Genomic DNA, 20,860 nt, shown 5'->3' with positions numbered 1-20,860 from the left:
GCTTCGCTGCTGCTGGCTTCATCCCTGGGTAGTGCAGATCACTCCAGACGTCCTCCTTCTTGTCCCCACAACTGAAGCTCCAGGATCCGTGAGTCTGCAGGAACTACCAGGAACAACTGCCATAGCACCAGGTTTTCTTCAAACGAATAAGGTACTGTGTCCAACTTCGAGGAATTGGGGTTTCTCCTCCACCAAGGCTTGTCCTTGTCTTCCTTCCCTCTTATAACGTTTGCTTCCCTTGTGACAATATCCAAGTACTCCTGGCAATCTCGAATTGTGAACTGTTCTAACCTTGTGATCCTTGACAACAGGACCCTGCCCCATTTGACACTGGTGCAGGCCTATTGACTTTTATCTATGTTTTAGAAAGTGTCCTCGAATTCTAGCTGTCTTGACAAAAGTATTGCCTATGATTTTTATCCCCTATTCTCTTGTGTTAATGAATGTGCTAAGTGTGTTTGACTACGGTAACATATCTTCTCACGGGTATGCCTTTCTTTGGTAAGACCGAACTGTCATTACTGTTAAAAAGTGAACACGTATTAACCCACGGTAACGTCTTTGTTTCACAACACCGGTCTGTCAAATCCAAATGTACTTACCTTGAATTGATCTGCATATTTGAAGTGTGGTTTTAATTTAATAGAAGTGAAGTGTTTTGTGAACAGATGGCATAAAAATAAATGTACTTTTACTTTTTAACCAGAAACCTTGAGTCAGTGTTTGCTTGAGTCACAGTAATTGTAGTCCTTTGTGTTTCTCTACTACTGCTCATTTGCTCTTGAGATAAGTCTGGCTGCTCAGCCATTGCTACCACTTTTTCTGTGTAGTAAAGGCTTGTACCAAAGGTGAAATTGTACTACCACTTGTAGTCTTAATGGTGTGTAGTGGTCCCTAAGGGCACTGCACAGGATTCTGCCCAACACCCAGGCAGCAATCACTTGGTCTAGCTGGGAAAACATTTCCCACCACTCACAACCAAGGTTGAATAACACCCAACAAACACATGGGATCAAAAGGCAAAGCAAGACCCTACGAATTCCATCATTTTAGTTGGGATGAGTTTTTTTAGCATGTCTTTGCACAGGCTTCGGGGGTTTATACTTCCATGAAAGTTCTCCATACAAAAACCAAATCAGATATATTGAACTTGCAAGTAGGTCGTGGGTCAGGCGCTTCCTTCTGCTCAGACGCGGGTCTGAACTAGTTTGGTCTCGTGGATCACTATTTTTCATGTGTCAGTAGTTTTCCAGCTATTAAAAGGAAGCCCATGTATTGATTGTATTTGTATATTGCCAGGTCATCAGACTCTTCACCATTCATTAGCTTAAAGCGAGTTGCTTTGCATACATTTCCCTTCCTTACAGGGGGGGGGCGTTTCCTAGCAGTAAATCCACAGTTTTGTGTCGACTGCCAGTCTCATTTGCTTGCAGAGACCTGCATCTATAAAGACCGTGCATAATTGTGTGTGTGGGTGTGTTGCTATAATCCATTATTTGTTTCCAAAGCAGCGTCCGAGCTAATGCCTGCTTACATTCCTATAAGAAAAAGCTCTGTGGATAAACAGAGCCGCCATAGAGCACGCTTGATGCATGCTTTAGAATAGAAACTACGTACAAAGCAGTTTTTTGTCTTACAAAGCTCTTCGTGATGGAATTGAATATTAGCAAGTGAAAAGATCTCTTGTTAACTCAATGGGAGTTTAATCGTCTTTTCATGTTAAAGTATTTGAGCTTCGGTAAGAAGTAGCCCTGGGTACAGCACTGTATGGTGCATGTTAACCTTTTCATGTATCACAAGGAATGTGTAGAGATTGCACGGTTTGCATCGATCTTATTTGGAATCCGACAGAGCGTTTGCTGTATGTGTCTTTAAGTTCTGAAGAAATTGAACAACTTTACGGTTATCTGGATATTTCTTGGCTGCACTAAAAACGGCACCAAGTTGACAAATGTTGGATAAACAGGGAACTTGCAAACGCGCCTGGCTGCTAGAAGGGTTCTGGTTGGGGTGTTTGACTGTCAGTGTGATGAAATGTACAGATTTCCCTGCCTTATGCAATAGTAGGACTTTGGTAATGCAAATGACAACAGGCAGTAAGACCTAGGTGTTAGCAAGTGGATGTTGGAGTGAACATATTAGTAGTACACGATGGGAGACCCCAACAATGTGTATGCCCCAAATAGTGGATCTATACCTGTTTGTATTACACTTCTCCAACGTCAAATCCATTTGACTGTCAGTGTGATGAAATGTACAGATTTCCCTGCCTTATGCAATAGTAGGACTTTGGTAATGCAAATGACAACAGGCAGTAAGACCTAGGTGTTAGCAAGTGGATGTTGGAGTGAACATATTAGTAGTACACGATGGGAGACCCCAACAATGTGTATGCCCCAAATAGTGGATCTATACCTGTTTGTATTACACTTCTCCAACGTCAAATCCATTTGACTGTCAGTGTGATGAAATGTACAGATTTCCCTGCCTTATGCAATAGTAGGACTTTGGTAATGCAAATGACAACAGGCAGTAAGACCTAGGTGTTAGCAAGTGGATGTTGGAGTGAACATATTAGTAGTACACGATGGGAGACCCCAACAATGTGTATGCCCCAAATAGTGGATCTATACCTGTTTGTATTACACTTCTCCAACGTCAAATCCATCCCATTATGTGGCCCGCTAACTCTCTATACAAGCATAAAGCCGCCATGCCCCGTGCAGCAGTTGGGCAAGACTGATGTGTGTGCAATCGGCTCGAGGACTTCGGAGAAAGCCACCTATGTTTAGGGGTGGATGTGGAACCAGAAGTGGCTCTGGAGTCTCTTTCAGAGTTGCCCCATATTATACCATACAAGCAAGCATCACGAGCAGGCCCGGTTTGGGGTGGTTCTCCCAACAGGAATATTTGGAAAAAATAAATCCAAATGGTGAAATGCAAAGCAAATGTGTCCATATAGGGAATCAAAGGTAGTATTTATTTATCTATTTCCTTTATAAAGCTCACAGCAACCTGTAGGCATCAAGGTGCTGTTACAGTGAACCAGTTATTTGCAAGTAGGTAACAAACATACAGGTGATAAAGTGAGCAGTGCAGAGCAAAGCAATTGGTAGAATGTCATGGGATTGATGATTGGATTAGGCGAACAACCATGTTTTGAGGGATCTTCGGAATACCCAGTATGAGGGTTCAGCACTCAGGGTGGGAGGGTGAGAGTTCCATTATTTGCCTGCAATGGATGGAGCCTCCTGCTTCTGCGCATCTGTCTTTAGGCTGGTGGAGGCGATTTACATCGAGGGTCCATGTTTGGCTTGAGGACTGAACATTTGTGATTTTCTGAGAGAGGGTGGGGGCGCAGTGTTGCACAAGCATCTGTGAGTAGTGGACATAGTCTTGAAGATGGTATGCTTTCCTGGTGGCAGAGATGTGAGCCCGTTTGTGGAGAGCTGCTCAGAGTGCGTTATTTTGAATGATTTGAAGTTTTCGTATGTTTTGGGAGGAGGTCCCCGTGAATAGGACATTGCAATAATCAAGCCTAGCGCCAAACATATTAAACTCCTCTTGCAAATATCATATATTTGTTAAAATTGAAGACTAATGTACTGACAGCTTTATAACCAATTCTTTATCTAAATTGGCTGTTGGCGACCAGGGGAGAGGAAGGAAGGGGTCAGGGTAACTGGGGGAAAGGGTAGGTGTAGCACAAAAACAGGCAACACCAATCCTAGTTTGCTGATGAAGCATGATAAGTTGGACTCTTGGCATAGAGCCACAGGTAGAGAACAAGCTTCTTTACTAGGTTCCGGGTTACAAGATGACACAAGAGGAAAGTTCATGGGTAGGTACAAGAAGGCTACATAAGAAGACATCCACTAGCCTCCACTCTTACAGGCAGCTCACTGTAACTGAATCTCATGCAACATACAGGGCACCCACACCACAACTTTCCAAAAGTAACATTCCAAGAGACATTACATCAGGCATTTCAAAGGCAGGCATCCACACAGGACCAGAGCAAATTGACACAGATCATAACAAAGCATTTAAGACTGCCCAGAAGCTGCTTTAAAGTGCCAAAGGAGTAGAGAGACCAGAGGGTACATTGAGTGGGCACCGATTTTCATTTATGATTAATAGGTTGTAGTGAAAGGGACAGGTGTTTCTTGTCAGAGGAAGTAGAAAGCAGATTCTAAGCAGGTGTGGACTGGGATTCAAAAGAGGCCATGCAAATAATGTTCAAAGTGGCCCATATTACACATTTATTTTCAGCAAGCGCAACACTTTTAATATGGGGACATTTAGAAATGCCACACAAGAGGCACAGGGTGCAGAGGCCTACTGGGACATATCCAAAGTTCCCTATAGACCGGTCCACCCCTGATTCTAAGTGTCTGCTCGTCCTGGCTCTTAACTTAAGACTGACCTTGGAAAGACTCCCCCTGAGGTAAACGCTACCCAAAGTTGCAATAGATGACAACAGAGAAAGATGAGGATAGGTTTGAATAACCTTGATCTAATAGTAGAGCAGTCAATAGAGCAGTGTATGATTCAGACCAGGGCGGTGTCTGTCCGACGTGCTAGACTTGCGAATGTCAAGCTGTAGAGTGCCTTCAAAGAGGCCCTTCTCCTTGGTGGAGGAGTCTGATGTTTTGCTGCTGCAAAGCTTAGCCTCTATAGGAGCAGAGTGATAGTTTTCGGGACCTGAATCTGTTAATAGTCCAATCATGGACCCCACCTTTGGTCTTGGTATCGTAGGGGTTCGTTCCCATGCCATTTGTCTGTGCTAGCACATTAGTCATGTCCGATCAAAGGGACTGGACTAGAGGTAGCTCATTGTGTTTTAGTGTATCATTCTATGTTTATTTGCATTTGTTTCTGCTACGTCTACAGACAGACCCTCTAGAACAGGGACCCTGCAGTGTCAGCAGCTTCCCCTGAAAGCCCCCCATTGCAGGGATTCATCACTGCCACACTGACATGCTTTGTCTCCAGGTGCAGAGACTTAAACTTACACTGAATTGTTCTATGTTGCACTGCTCTCACAAGCAGGAATCAACAGTTTCCCTTACCCAAGTAATCAACACTGTCTGCATGTTGTCAAGTACTTTATAATGCTCTCTGGCATACCTAAGCCAAATGGGGGAAGGGATACTGTATGTCATTTATGTTTGACTTAACGACTTAACAAACGATCTAGGTCTATGTAACCTTACTTGTGAAGCATTCCTTGGTATCATGCAAAATAGCACCAAACGACAAGATAGGTCTGTTTAAGCAATGCATTGCTAAGGGGATAGATCTGGCATGTGTACAGGCACAACATAAATAGCAGTGCACAAAGACTCGTTCAATAGTAATTACTGCAAAGTCATTCAGTTATGTTCCATGCTAGTGTTGCAATTCCCATTTCATCTAAAAATACTTCACAATTTAAATGAGCACCCGGGGCTGGGAATGCAAACAATCAGCTTGCTTGGATCGCGGGCTGAATCTTCTGATGCAAGCCCGCATTCCAAGCAACCTGATGGTTTCTCCCCCCCCCCCCGCCATCCCTTCGCTTCATTTCTAATCCCAAAGCACCATTTACTTTATTATTGCAGCAGCGGTGGCCCTTCCCCCCCCCCCCCCCCCCCCGCTGCCACTCCATGTCCCTCCTGGCCGACCTGGAAATAGAAGAGTGGTATGGGTGTAACTGCACCGCGACCCTCGTTAAAGGCCCTTGCTACACTCAAGCTTATTAACCCAGGCCCCGGGCAGTTGCCACCCGTTTCAGCCGTGGAACAGGTGGTTATGGTTGAAATCCTCTCCTCCCACCTCCAGGAAACCTCCATCTGGACACTCACTAGCTTGTTTCTGAAGCAGCTCTATTTCACATAGCAGTTGAACAAGAGATACCTAGCCAAGCCATTCAGGAGCTGTCAAAGGAGAACTCCCTTCCTTGCAAGGCCCGAAAAATAATGCCTACACCATGTCCTCATGGCCGCCATTGTGAGAAACATTTTGTGACACTTTAGGAGGGCGCGTGAGCACCACCTGTGTTCCACTTTAAAGAAACAAGGATAACTCTGAACATCGCAGCTGCTGTGGGATTTGCAGAGTTCTGTGTGTTTTTTCACATTGTCGTTGTCCGTGAGTCGTGCAGCAATGTAAACAATGCAGAGTGCCCACACAAAAGAGGCCCATGGTAAGGAGGCTCACTGGGAGATCGGCAGACTTCCATGTAGGACAGTCCACTGCTGACTTTGTCATTGTAATAGCATATTTTTCTATTTAACGAGTTTGAAACTAAGCCGAAAGAAGCAAAACTGATCTCCTTGCAAAATCTTGTGCCAAATTAAGCATTTCACACAAATCAATCCTTGCAACAAAATATGTAAAAAGTGAAAAACCCTCGAAATGATCTAATAAACAACCAATGCAGCAAATTTAGAGACAGGATTTCTTACCATAGATCTGTGCAGAAATGCACAGTGAAACTGACACAGTATCCCACCCCAAAATGGTGGCCCCTAATTCACAAACGGATGGGTTTGGCTAATGTTTAACACAATGGGCCTCATTATTACTCTGGTAGTAGCCTTCCCAGTAAACGGGAATGTACAATTACCGGGGCATTACACCCCCGGCGGACCCAGTAATTGCCCATTCCCGGACAAAGGAAAATATGAGTCCCCATTCCCATTTCAGCCACATAGGGCTCAATGGGAATGGGGAGGTCAGATGCACCGGCACCATTCGTGAATGGTGCCGGTCCACCCGTGAGACATGCTCTGCTCACGGGTGGCGGTCCGCCCACCAAGTCAGACCTGGCGGGTGAAAAGGCACCCGGGAGCAGAACTCGTAGTTTGCCGGTCCGGTAACAACGGTGCCGGTAGTTTACCAGCACCGTTGTTACCAGACCGGCAAACTTGTAATGAGGCCCAATGAGTCATTGTATAAAACATTATCCAAACCCAGCCGTTTGTGACATTTCAGTGACTTTCTGTATAAGGCTCATTGTCAATGAGCCTCCTAGAGAAAGTCACTAAAATGTTTTACATTAATGATGGACTTCCTAGCCTAACATCCTTTGGCCTTGAGGGGCATGGTTTTAGAACTTTACATTTACAATCCCATTCGGCCAACTCCCATGAAAGAGACAACCGCCGTCAGCACATTTCTGCACTACAAGTCATCAGACCAAATGTTGCACCTAGCACCAACATGGTCACTGTTCTGTTTCTCAGGCAGTCAAGCACACCTTTATTAGTGACTTTCCAATGATACTGAATGCACCTGCGCCCTGTTTATAGGGCAATGTGATGGCCGCACAGCCTTATGGGCTACTGCATGTGTGTCAACCAACAAGGCTTTTCATTGCGCCACCTCCTCAAACATGGCTGTGTTTTCCTCATCATCCCATGGCTTATCAAAAATGAAATACTGCAGGCTTCGGCAAATGTTTCCCATTATGTTACTGCATTTCACATGTCTTGTTTTCTGTTGCTCTTTGTCACACCCCCTTGACCTTGACATATGAGCACACCACAATGACATATAAGATATTGTCCTACTCCTCTACCAAGATCACGACAACTGCTGAAAAGAAGGGACGGGGATAATGCAAAGTATGAGACCATTATGTAACCAATCTAGGTAATTTGCCCTTTCTCCACAAGGGGGGGGGCACCCCTTTGGGACTAGGGAGGTGAGTGTAACTGAACAACCCCTAGGGGACAGAGCAAGGGGGACCCCATTGGGGATGATGCCCCCTTGGAGGGCAGGCCATCCCTTAACAGATATGTGTTCTCCTCCCTTTCCCCATACAGCTAATGGTTTTAGAAGCTATATGGGGATTGCGCCAGATAACTATGGGAATATTCATAAAGAGGTAACTGGTATGGTTTCTGACCCTTTACTGTTGGCCTGATCTGATTGTATAAAATGCAGGACCAATGGACTGTTCTGTCTCCTCTTAGGGAGGTACATTAAGGGCATATAAGACTGATCAGGAGAGAAGCCTGCAGAGCCGAGGCGCAGAGGAGGTCCCGTCCCTGTTCTAGGTTGTATTCAGAAAGCAGTTCCACACAAATGGCATGGAACGTGGAGGAGTGAGAAAGCTACAGAACACTGCTACCTGGAACCAGGCATGGATCTGGAAAAGCTTAGTCCCTGCCTACAAGAGAAGAGATGTGACCGCACAAAATATGGTCAACCGCTGTCTGCTCCAGAAGTCTCATCACAAACCGACGAGAAGCACCGAAAGCCTGCGCACCCATGTGGAAGACACAAGAGAAACCAGAATTGCACAGTGCCTTCCTCAAGGAATGCTACAGTTGCGATCCAGGTACGCTGTGAATTCAGGAAACCACTAGGAAGGTGACCAGTTCCAGACATACCCCAAGTCAGGGTTAGAAGCTAAGGAGCCAAAGATGGGCAAAGGGACCATACAGCACGACACAGGGCAAGAATCCAAATACCACAAGCTGGGGTAGAAGCTAAAGAGCCCAAGAGGGGCAGAAGCATCAGATAACCCAAATCAGGGCAAGACCCCATTTACCCTAAACCAGGATGAGAAGGTGAGGAGGTGAGACCAAACAGCTCAACTGGGGTTGAGAGACCAGATACCCAATGAGGCTGTATGAAACCCAAAACCCTAGGGGGCAGGGAGGTATCCATCGGGCCTAGAGTGAGATGCCATCAGATCATCCCCAAGAGGGGTGTGCAACCCAAGAACCCAGGGATGGGTAGGAGCCAAAGGGGTTCCAAACCAAGCCAAAGGATTTGTAGAGAACTAGAAATGAATAGCAGACCAGGAGGCCTAGACACACTCCCTACTTCATTGTATGCAGGGTTGAAAACCCCAAAGAAACCTATTGAACATTTATGCTGGAACTGTGGATCGGGTGAAAAGCCCAGAGATGCTGGCTGGTGATCAGATTGGAATCCTGCTTTGAGTAATAAGCCTTTGTCTGATCCTGAAACAGCCTATGGCTGGTCAGAAACCTAACAAGAATATATACCATTTGGGGAAAAGAATTTAAGGTATTTTGTGTAATGATTAGATTATTTTCCTTTGTAATGGTAGGGATAGGATCAGGCAGGTTTAGGTTTCAAGACAGTGGACAGATTTTATTTTGTACAATATCCTGATTTGGACTCTTTTAACTCTTTTCTCTTTCTAAGCATAGGGACCAGAGTCACAGGGCAAGTGCAGGGCTTGGGACTATAATAATGTTATTGAGTTTAAGCCACAATGTCCGGCTCCTGATTCTGACTTACCATAAGGGTGAATTCACAAAACAATAAGTTGACAGTATTCCACCAGATCAGGCTACAACTCTCATTTGGCGTGCAAAGGAGTGGTATTGCACACTTGTTAACCAACACGTTGGCAAGATGAACATGTGTACTGCCTATCCCAGCATTACAGTATTGCTTTACTGGTACCCAGGCATTGTACCACACCCCTTCCTGCCTGTTTTAAGTTTACTTTTATGATTTGGATAGGTGTTAAGATATTCTGATTGGCCTGTTCCTTTGACCTGACATATTCTAAGCTGCGTTGTTACTGATCATGTCTGTTCTGTGATAGAGCTGTGTTAATACTGTCATGGTGATTATGCTGTGCACGTGATGCCAATTCATGTGTTTTTCCTATGTGTGAAGCCTTATTTTGCTCTTAAGCACACTGAGTGTAAAAGGAGATGGGTAAGCATAGAGCAGGGTAGGATGATGTTGTTGGGGATTTAGGGAGTGGCCGAGAACTGCCTCCAATCATTGATCCAGATTGGTGAGGGGGGAGGGAGAGTATGTGGATGCCCTCAGCAAACTATTGCTTCATTGGTCCACAAGCAGAAGGCAAATACAAACTGTAACAATTTGGCGCTCCTTCCCCCAAAAGTATGTTTTCTCATAGAATCTCAGCTCATTCTTCAGCCAGGTACAGTGCACATTGAAGGCACTGGCAGTCCCACAAATACCAATCCCAACAGTTTCCTGCAACTATGGGAATGTACTCATTGTTTTGGAGTATTGTTATCCGCCCTGCTGGACATCAAAACCTGAGGCCAAGGTAGTAGCACTAACACCTGATGTCATCACCAGAACCTCACCCTCTACTCACCCCATATGTGACTGCAGCCCCATGAATGTTGGCCATTCAGTTTTACCTTTCCTTTAGCACAGGCACTTTAGCTCTAGGGACAAGATAGGGTGTTGGTAGTTCAATAAAGCCAAAGGTTACGAGGCACCATGAGTTGTCAGTTGCCTGATTCTGGCTTACCACATAGGGTAAAAGATGAAATATAAAGGAAAAAAGATGATGAGGGTGTTGGCAGAGCCAAGTTTTGGTGTCAGGGTGGGCACTCATGGGGGTGCCGCTGCCACCGCACCCTGGGTGGCACGCTGGTCGGGTCAGAGAGGGGTCGGGCTGGGGGTCACTACAGTTTACTTAATTTTGCTGGTATAACTAGCTTTTATTAGCTCAGAAACAATAGTTCTATCTTGCCTAGTTTGAAATGTGGCTATTTGTAGCTCTTTTTCAGCTTCACAGTGTATCTTGGCATGTTCATGCATTACAATTTTTTCTGTTCCTTTTTTTAAATTGGAAAGACAACAGCTAGGATCAGACCAAACCTTTGAAAAGGGCGCATTTTTATTTATCGGCAAATAGCTAGCATGCAAACCAAAAAAGACAGGTACTTTTAGGAGAATACACTAACCACTGCCTTACTACAGGGAATCTACCTGCAACCTTTTTTTATGCCATTCTGGGTTAAATCTTCGAAGATAGGAGCCATATGGACATTTTGTATAGCCATCTTTTAATCCAGGCTGACATGGACCAGCTGCAAGAAATGCTCGAACTAAAGGTGTTGACATTGCCCTGCTCTGAAAGAGCTATGGATCTGTTGGGTAATCTTGCTGCATGTCAAGTGTGACCTGCATTTTTACATTCTAACTGCATTCCCCAATGTCCTCAGCATCCACGTCTTCTTGTACTACTTGTGTGCCAACATTGGTATCTTCAAGAGTTTCAGTGCAATCAGCAGTTGTGCGACCAAGCTTAACTTCAGGCTGAGCACAGTGTCTGTTAAGTGATCATGCTGGGCAACCGGGTCTGTTGAGTGATCAGGCTGGGGAACAGTGTCTGTTGAGTGATCAGGCGTCAGACTCTCTGTAAATCCAGTAGAGCATTGTGGACGCTCAGGAATGCCAGTGCATGGGTGATCTGTGGAATGTATCATGGTAGAAGGAGAAGCAGTAGACAGATGTTCATCACCAGAAGCCTAAGGGACAGAATGAAGGCAGTTTTGCAGCTGAGTCCAGAAAGCAAGGATTGAAAGAATCTTGTCATTAGTATAACATCATGCAGTGGTTACCTTTTCTCCTGCTTGTGAGTGGAACCTTTGGGCTGGATCTTGAAAGCAGACAAAATACCTTGTGAGGATTTTGCTGCTTCAGCAAGTTTCTGTTTGCTGGCCGGTTTTCACCTTGTGGCTCCAGACATTTTTGGTTTTGATGACATGACTCTGAATTCATGATGATGTTTATCTATTCCCTACTTCTGCAGAAAGAGAAGGAAAGCAACACAGATTTGCTATCCATTTGAACTTGTGGTGGATAATCAGTTAGCCCAGTAGCACCTTAGCAACGGTTATGAATAAGGTGCTACTAACTAAACACAAATATCATTTATACACGCTTCAATTTTTGTTGTCCCTTATATAGAGCTATTATGCTTCAAATGTCTTGCAGTTATGCCATACTTTACTCATTCTCAATAGAAAGTTAATGTCATGTAGGTATGTGTGTATGCCACTGGTTCAGGTTGGATTGATGAATCAATCCTAATGGCTGGTGTTGGTAGGTAGCTGTTGACGCTAGACTAACCGGGTTCTTCTTTGCTGATTAAAAGCAGGAGCTACCTTTTAGCTCACAGCTATTTTGCTGATGCCTGTCATGTTAACTTCTATATGAAAAAGGCTTTTTTTTAAATGTACGCTAGCACACAGTATCTGAATAACTCAGTGCTTCTAATTTTTGCAAACTGGATGGAGCTCAGTTTTAAATTGCATTAAGGCTTGGGAACGAGGTGGCGAGACAGTGAGACATTAATGTGTTCCTGCAAGCTCAACTGACAGAATGCTTTAATGACAAAATAAATATTCATATATAGCTCCAATTGAAAGAAAAGAAAGCAAATAAGCACAGTCTGCGTGGGCCAGTTTTTTGGGTGAAAGTGGGGCACAGGCACTTATTTGTGGGCCAGTTTGATAAGTTACTTCACCATGCGGCTAGTAGTTTTGACCAGTATTACTGAATAAATATTCTTTAAAGTGCACAATTTGCATCACATTTTATCAACAAAAAGAACCCTGGCCTACTACTAATCAAACAGTCTTTTACAAAAGGAATGTGTATAGCGATATGTGACAAACTGTGGGCCTGGGCACTGCACCTTTCATCACCGTGCCCGAGACAATTTTATGGGGAGACTGACGGAGTCAACCCGACCAGGCCAATTTAAGCCAGTTTGATGAGTTAATTAATTCTGCTGACTGCGGGCGGCTAGTAGTTTTGACTAGAGACACAGACACAGACACACACACGTAACTGGCAAGTGGAGAGTGTGGCACACAGTCAGTCAGGCTCGTACTGGCCTAATAGGGCAATAGACCATGGCCGCCGGTCAAAACAGAAGGAACAAAAAATGCTTGTGTGCACTGGCAGCCAGTTTATTTGGTCAAAGTCAGATTCCAAAGTGGGAAATGTTTTTGGCCAATTTGGGGCAAGCCCAGTTTGATGAGTTAATTCACTCCACGGGCAGCTTGTAGTTTTGCTCAGTGTTGCTGAATAAATATTCTTTAAAAAATTCAATTTGCTTCACACTCCCGGTCCCTGACGGGCAGACCCGCTCCCTCGATTCCGCCCAACGAATTTCAAATTCTGCTGGCTGGCAGCAATAGTCAGCCAGCATCTCAGTGTTGGCAAGTGGCAACGGGGGCTCTGGGTGGTCTGTAGTGGCTTTGGCTCATATTAAAGTGCAAAAATGAGCAAGGTCATGGTATACCTGGCTGATGAACCGAAGGGTGAACACACACCTATGGGGTTACACCTTGGTAAGTGTGAACACGTTACTGTAAATGATTTCTAACAAGAATGTTTCGGGACAATTCCGAGTACTGCAGTCAGAATTTTAATAAAACTGCAGTTTGCGTGTTTGTAGATACGCTTAACTAGGAGTTACACAAGATACAACAATAGTTCCACATTTTTCAGGTATAGTAACCAGTTTGTAAGTGACAAATTTCAAATATTTGTAGCGTCTTTCCAATGCTTACACATCCACTGAGGGGTTGGGAAGGAGACCAGTGGATTTAGTGAGGTGATAGCATGTAATAATCAGCACATATACAACAACAAAAAATGTAGGGTTGAACAAGGACAACGCAGACAATATAACAGTCACCACAACAGTGTTTCGGCCAGAAGGTGAGCTGGGATGAGCTCTGATGATGTGGTCTTCATCAGGACGAGATATTCCAAAGCGGGAAGTATCTTGTGAGGTCTGTTGAGATAAACAGACGAGGTGTTATAGGAGTGGGCACATTTGTGGGTATCTAGCACAGGTGGAGGTATCAATACATGAAGGACCGGTGCTTACCGGAACTTGGGAGCGCAGTGGCTCAGGGAATAGCAGTGTTAGGAGTACACTTGAGGATTTTCCAGGTCCTAGAAGTGGCTGTTCCTGTGGAAGTAGGAAGGACATGGAGGCTGTGTTAATCCATAAAGAGTGGAGGAGCAACTAAGGGTTAAAAAGGGGTAAGAGCAAAGCTTACCTTAAAGAGGCCTGTTACCGCGCAAATTATGGGTGGAACAGGCTGGCGTGATGAATACGCAAAGTCAACCGTAAGCGTGAGAGGCTGAGGAAAAAAGGGCACACGGGGCTCAGATTGCGGGCCTCGGAGTATACGCCCCGGTGTCCTTGTTTCCCTCTAGGGAACTCACTGGCTGTTGCTGAACTTCTACTCTCTTGCTGCTGTCAGCCGGAGGTGGTCGGTCAGCATCTCCCTCTGCTTCTCCGTCCTTGTTCCTCGGCCAGCATGCTCCCTGGGCTCCTGCTGGGCTCTTCTGTTTTTGGTTCGACTTTGGCAGGAACATTGCCGCCACCTGGGCTCCTGCAAATGCCCAGGAGCTCTGTGCTCGCTTCTGACATTCTCGCATCGTGCTGCTCTCACTGTCAGCTTGCCACTTCTTGCTTCTGAGCCGGATGGCTCTACGACAGCCTGTGCAGTTCCCCGGTCTCTGTACTTCCCATGAGAAGCAACATTCGAATGGAGTATGTCCTTTGACGTATTCCTCCTCTTTGACACTTGTTGTCCAGTTTCAGCTGCTTCGGAAATTTTCAGCAGAGGCCGCTGTGCATCGAGGCGTTGAGTCAATGTCCCCCAAGGCCTCCGTTGAGGATGAGGTCATCAAAGGCAAATATAGCACACGCAGCGCCTGTTGGCCTTAGTTCTGTTTTTCTGCGACATCGATTGCTTCGAGTGAAATTGGTTGCCTCATCTTGTGGCGTCTTGTTACAAAAAAAAGAAAATCGATGATGAGAAGCATCAGGTTTCATTTTAGTAGAGGTGTAAGAAGAGTGAGAGAGTGTTCACACATAAAATGAATAGTCACACATAAAGCTATTGGACACTAATGCTAATGTGTGACCATTTTTGTTCTTCAATTCAATTAGAGCCAAAATAGTAGTGGAACATTGTTCTTTAATAAATGAACTACCACTGTGATGAAACTTGATGCTTCTCTTAGCAATGAAATAGATCTATAGAAGCTAGTGGGCAGCAATCCCTGTACATGAATATTTTGACTGGGGGGAATTCTTCATGTTAATTGCTACCTTTCTTTGTTTCTTTTTCATTTGTTCCTTAAAAATGTATTTTTGTTGATAGCAATTATTATTGAATTATTATTGTTTGGTTTTTTGTATAATTGTGATGTTGCTTTATGAAATACATGTTAATCTGAGTTTGTGAAAAATATGTGATTTTTGCAATAAATTGTGAATTTATTTTTCCATTATCAGGTTTGATGTCCAATGAATTTAATTTGAGTTAATATGTATATGACATTGCGTTGAGCAAATAGCCTAAATTGGGACACTACCTGAGACAGGGACTAGAGCAATCCAGCCTGTAGTGATCCCCTTTTTTCCTTTATCCTTTTTTTCCTTCTTGGAGTAAATTAGGGTGCAGTAAATCATTACACTGCACAACCTATAGACCATTTTCCTGTGGGGACAGCTTCTGTTGTTTTTTGGCTTACCTTTCCCAGTCCAACACAGAGTAGGGAACTTCCCTTCAGTCTATTGTAATAACCGCCTCTCCGGCGGGCCATTACCGCCTTAAGGTAATGCCCCCGGGGCCTCTGGGGCATTACCTTAGGCGGTTATTGCCATACGAGTGATAGTCCAGACCGACTCAAGAGTCTGCTGCGCAGAAAATGCTTCCTGATGGAGCATGAGGTGGCCTCCTCAGCATGGCTTGCAGGGGGAGGTCTCCCTCATTTCGTTACGCCACTGCTGCCGGCAAGAGTGCGCGCGTGTGTAGATGAAATTTTGTGACGTCTGAATTTGGGTATTATTTTTTCTTGGGGAAACTAGGCAAGACATACTGTCGTTCAATTTTGAGTAAATCTTCTACATTTGTTTTAGAATTATTTCCTTTTCCTGCTTTTAGAAAGTTATTAAAATTAAGGTTTTCATGGTGTATTATTGTAGTTTGACTGTATTTGGCATATGTTTTAGTTGAAAAACTCAAATAGAACGTGGCAGCTTGAGAATTTTAGTATGCTCACACTTATGAATAAATGCACGTAGCCAATGTTTGCGGGGCCTTAGCCGTCTGTAGTTACCAGCCATCACACTGTGCAGCTGTAGGTTCCTGGCGTCATGGCTTCCTGTAGCATGGTACTTTGGCCTGGAGGGGAATGCTCATCTGGCTTATTTTCTCTGACTGTTTACAGACCCCGAGGACGTATTGTGCTTCCAACACCGAGGATTTGGAGGCGGTTATTCGTCATGTTCACAGCCTGCATTCCTCGGCTCCTCTTTTGGCAGCAGGTGTCTCCATGGGAGGGTAAGACTATGCATAATACATTCGCCCTCTGACCAAACAGAACAAAGAGGGAGTTGTGTGGTACTCTAAGCGTGATTGCATAACAATATACAGCACCCAGGAGTTTTCATTAGAGTTGCTACTCATCACCGCTCTTCATATTCCAGGTTCTTTATGGATGAAAACTGCTGCAATGTTTTGTCAAATAGCTGATGTCAACGTTTGTTTTCTACGCTAAACCACTAAAAGCTCTGCTGAAGGGCCTTCTTTTTAACCACACCTATTAGCCAACAAAACCAGCAAATAACGATTATTAGCATACTGACAACGTTATTGATCTCCTCTCAGCCAACCAGAATGTAGTCAGTGAGCCCCATTATAAATTTGGTGGTATCTCTGTGGTAAATCCGCCCTGATACCACCAAACTGTATCACCCTTACCGCCACTTGGTCCAGGCGGCATTACCATCGGATTACAAGTGGTGGTAGGCAGTGTTAGCTAGGTCTCCATGGGGGATTTCAACGGCTTTACTGCTGTCGGTTATTGTGCCGGCAGCAATACCACCAAATTGGCCGATTTGTGGCAGTAAGGTGGCGTAAATACCTCCAGCTTCTTGCTGGAGGTTTTTCCTGCACCGTACCTGCAAACTCGTAGTAGGCCGGTGTGGTAATATGCACTAAACGGTATTACCGCCAAATTTTACTGCACCGCCCAACTTATAATGAAGCCCAATGACTGCAGTCTGAACATTCTGGGCCTCATTACGAGTTGGGTGTTATTCCGGCGCTAAACCGCCAGAATACCGCCCAACTGAGTTACCGTTACAGCCACTTGGTCCGGCGGAATTACCGTCGGATTACAAGTGGCGGTGTAAATGCCAATTTTTAAGAGTCCGCAGGACCCTATGGGACTTTTTAGGCAGAATTACCTTGCCGGTAATACCAGTGCAGTATTCCACCTATTTTGCAGATTTTTCAGCAGAGAGTTGGAGTATTTGCCTATACCACATGCTGGAGGTAAACTCCTTGTCCATACTTGCAGTATGGTGGAGCAGGAATATTGGTGCTAACTCCGTTACCGCCAATTTGTTCCTGCTCCGCCATACTTGTAATGATGCTGCCCTCTGACTGTAAAATCAGAAACAACGAAGCAATTTCCAGACAAGATTTCTTTCAGCAAGAAACTTTCTCTCCGGGATCCTCCGGGCTTTTTTTCCCGTCCTATTTAACAAAGAGAAAGCTAAAAAATGGGAAAATGCTTTCACTTTCTTGCAGAGAAACTATACTTTTACATGGCACCTAGTCTATGCTCTTGTTAAACCAGCTGCAGATTAACCACATTTGCAATTAAAATGCCGAGCAGAGAAATGGAATGGTCACCCTTCCTCAACATCTATAAGTAATCAATGTTGGTGCCACTCTCCATATCGCTAATCGTGTCTGAAATCCTAGCTCAACAAATAGAACCCACGACCTAGCCAGTCTCCCGGGGGAGGACGGAGGGGCATGAGGGATTGGACAACAAAGTTATAATATACACATCAGTGATGATTCTTGTTACGTGCACTGTTTATTTACAAAATGCTTAATAAAGTATTTAAAAAACAAAAAGAAAATGCTTAATTTGCAAAGTCAACCTTTTTCATTATTGCTAAATAAAACTACATTTAATTTACTAACGTTTTTTTACTTCACTAACCAATATTCAGGATGTCATTTGGGGGTCACCAGGAGTCTACCACTTAAAAAAAAAAAACTTTTTTAAAATTTTGATTTTTATGGAAGCTCCCGCGCTGTGGCCAGCACCATGTGGCTCATTGTTTCTGGAATGGCTGGCTTTCTTGTTCAGGCCTCTTAAAAAAACAAGGGGGTTCCACAAGTGTAACACTTTGAGCAGAGGTCCTAAATAAGAAAGCAATAGCAAATAATTTGTGTTGTGTATGGCTACTTGTGTATATACTACTTGTAAAGGAACTTGTGGTTCAAGCAAGTTACATATAGGACAATAACACTGGCGGCCCATCACCGAGGCAGAAGGCTAACCAACTGACCAGGCTAGAACCTTCACCCATACATTCTGACATTCTGGCATCAACAGTCCACATGACAACACAATATTTCTTCTTGCCCAGGCAAGCAATGCACAGCACTTCTCCCCCCTTTAGATAGGCACACCACCCACAACCAAGCGCTACACAACAATTTGTCTTTCTGGAATTCTATACAATAATAGCTAGAATCATTAAAGGTTTATTTCAGGCACAATTCAAGGGATGAGTCATTGATTTGGTCTGTTCTTAAACACCTCAAATTCACAATGCAGACAAAAACGTCCTAAAAGCATTTTGGGTAGAATACTGTGTGGGGCTGGAGGTCCGGGTTCTGTACAGGCAAGGTCCAGCCCATTCACGGACCACTTACAGCAAGGAACAGCCTGTGTTGTGGCGTATTCAGAGAGTGGGGCCTTCAAGGCATTATGTGCAGAAATGTCGCTCCTAAAGAGTTCCTGGAGTCTACCCCAAAGCGTAAGCTCCGTAGACCCCGGATCCCTGCCGGTCGGGCCTCCTTATGTAAAACAGCGAGGATTGACCTTGCAGCTCCTCAGCAGATGACAGTGAAAGGGAGAGAATGTCAACAACAGATTGAATCGGGGGCCAAAAATAGTAACAAAACACATGGGTGATGGGGAGGTTAGAAGGGTCCACTTTCAGGCTCCCATGAATAGGTAGATTAGTCACCGAACTTTTGAGTCTGAAGTTAATGTATGTTCATCTGTGGCTTTGTCTAAGCTAGTGGTTATGTCTGACTCTCTGCCCCTCTTCCAGGTTGCCTCCCCTTCCTTCTCTCCTTCCCCTTCCATCTAATTCAGAGAATAACGCTCCCTTGTCCCCTAAACTGGCCAGAGTGACCGGGGGCAAGCCCCCTCCATCTGCCCCTATCTGTAATTGTTTATTAACACAGGATGTGGTAATTCCTGAGTCATTTACTGGCCCTAAAATTATCCAACCTCCCGAAGTGTCAACTCTTCCTACTAGTTTAGGTATGTGAGTAGATATGGCTTATAAACAAGGTACCTGGTTGGCTCAGGTCGAAGCATTGAGACCCAGCACTTTGGACACTCAGGGACAGTGGACTCTGCATGGTTTAAGGACCTCCTTCATATCAAATTTGTGGAAGTAAGCCTGTTTGCATCAATACACTTTTTGAACTGCACTTGGCTGTTGGAACTGTTACATCTAATTCTGTACCTCTGCACTATTTCTTCCAAGGACATTAAAACACTGGAACTGCTGAGAGCTCAGATAACTGGGCACTGGTAACATTTGTCCCCCCGATAGTAGTGGAGCATATTTGTAATAATGCTAAGTTATTGCTCGACTTCGGGTTTGAGATATTAGTATTCCATCCTGATGCAAAACAAAGCTCTAGGCAGTGCCTACCCCCAGTGTCTTTAGCCTATTTTGCGGGATAGACCGAAACAATTTGATCAGTTGGCTCAGAGACAGCCCGGGCAGTGGTCCCTGGTAACCCATTTGGCACACTGACCTACCCACTTAGAGGGGTTTGGCTCTTTCTATTTGCTTTCATGGAACTCCAGCGGGCACAGTTTGTTCTTGAGTAATCCGGAGTCCCTTGCTATTTTAATGGGGGGGGTCAGTGTTTTTGCTTGCAGGAGACATATATAAGGGGGAGAAAACCCCAAATTTGCTCACTAATAAGTGAGCGCTCTACCTTGTTTCGGGGGTAATTAAGCATTCAATATAACATGAGGTAGTTAGCGAGTTTGTCAACAGTTAGACCAACAAATTCAATTAGTCTATTAAGGTTCACAGTACAAAATCTCAATTTATTCAAACATTCAATAGTATAAAAGACAAATTGTCTTGTCACATTATAAAACACTTTAAAACACAATTCTTCTTGTGACAGTTTGTCCTCTAGGATGGGGACCAGTGTTAGATTAGTAAACACAGTTAGTTGTCGAAAAAGTTCAAAGCATTTGCTAATATACACTTGTCATGCTCTAAGAGAGAGTTAGATTTTCTGATTCTAGTATATCTATAAACTAGAGCTTAGGACTCAACATGTTTCTGTTCTCTATATAGCGGAACATTCGTCAGGAGAATGGTCATGTTGGTTGTGGTGATACTAAAATATACAGTTCGCCATGATTACATCAAACGTTTCGGTTATGACAAAGAATTGCTGATTTTTTCTGTATGGTATAACTGTTGAAAAACAGACAAAAGGAAGGCGAAGCTTTAGTTGCTCAATTCCTTTAGTTCATTATTATCATTATAATTATGCTCAGGCAAGTGTATAAGTTACCTGTTTAAGCGTGAATTTAGTCTCTAGTAGATGGTGTCCCCAAGAACGTTGGGACTAATCATCAGCGGTCTGGTTCAGCCTTTAATGCCATAGTTCCGACCTATGAATAAATATCAGGGAGACTAGTCCTTAGTTTGTCCAAAATGTTTGCCCCTCCTCCTTTGTATCTCTTTGCTTATCCCGTAGGTGCCTTTAATTAAAGAAGAACAACATACCTGTTGCTTCTTTGAAATGTGGTTTCCTCGAAGTATCTTCTCAGGGTTTGATACTTCTATTATTGATAGGTCTAGTCAGTTTCGTCGGATACTAGCTCCCCATTCCTTTTCACTTGGATGGTATACCTTATTATTCCGCCCGTCTTTGAAGCCACTGAAGGGTAGACCGAGAGGGGAATTATGCATTGGAGCTAAATCTAGTTACAACAT

At 44.2% G+C, this 20,860-nt stretch overlaps 1 protein-coding gene across 1 annotated transcript in view; it reads left to right on the top strand.

The window, feature by feature from the left end:
* The window catches only part of ABHD3 (abhydrolase domain containing 3, phospholipase), a 582,671-nt gene that overhangs the window by 273,622 nt on the left and 288,189 nt on the right, over nucleotides 1-20,860 (top strand). Inside the window, exon 5 of the mRNA XM_069620889.1 lies at nucleotides 16,015-16,127. Within this exon, the coding sequence (XP_069476990.1) occupies nucleotides 16,015-16,127 (113 nt within the window). The remainder of the gene's footprint in view (nucleotides 1-16,014; nucleotides 16,128-20,860) is intronic.

Source organism: Ambystoma mexicanum, chromosome 5q, assembly GCF_040938575.1.
Source record: "Ambystoma mexicanum isolate Mex_15411 chromosome 5q, UKY_AmexF1_1, whole genome shotgun sequence".
NCBI classification, from domain to species: domain Eukaryota; kingdom Metazoa; phylum Chordata; class Amphibia; order Caudata; family Ambystomatidae; genus Ambystoma; species Ambystoma mexicanum.
The sequence above is the reverse complement of the archived record's forward strand: the minus strand, read 5'-3'. Positions and strand labels throughout refer to the sequence as shown.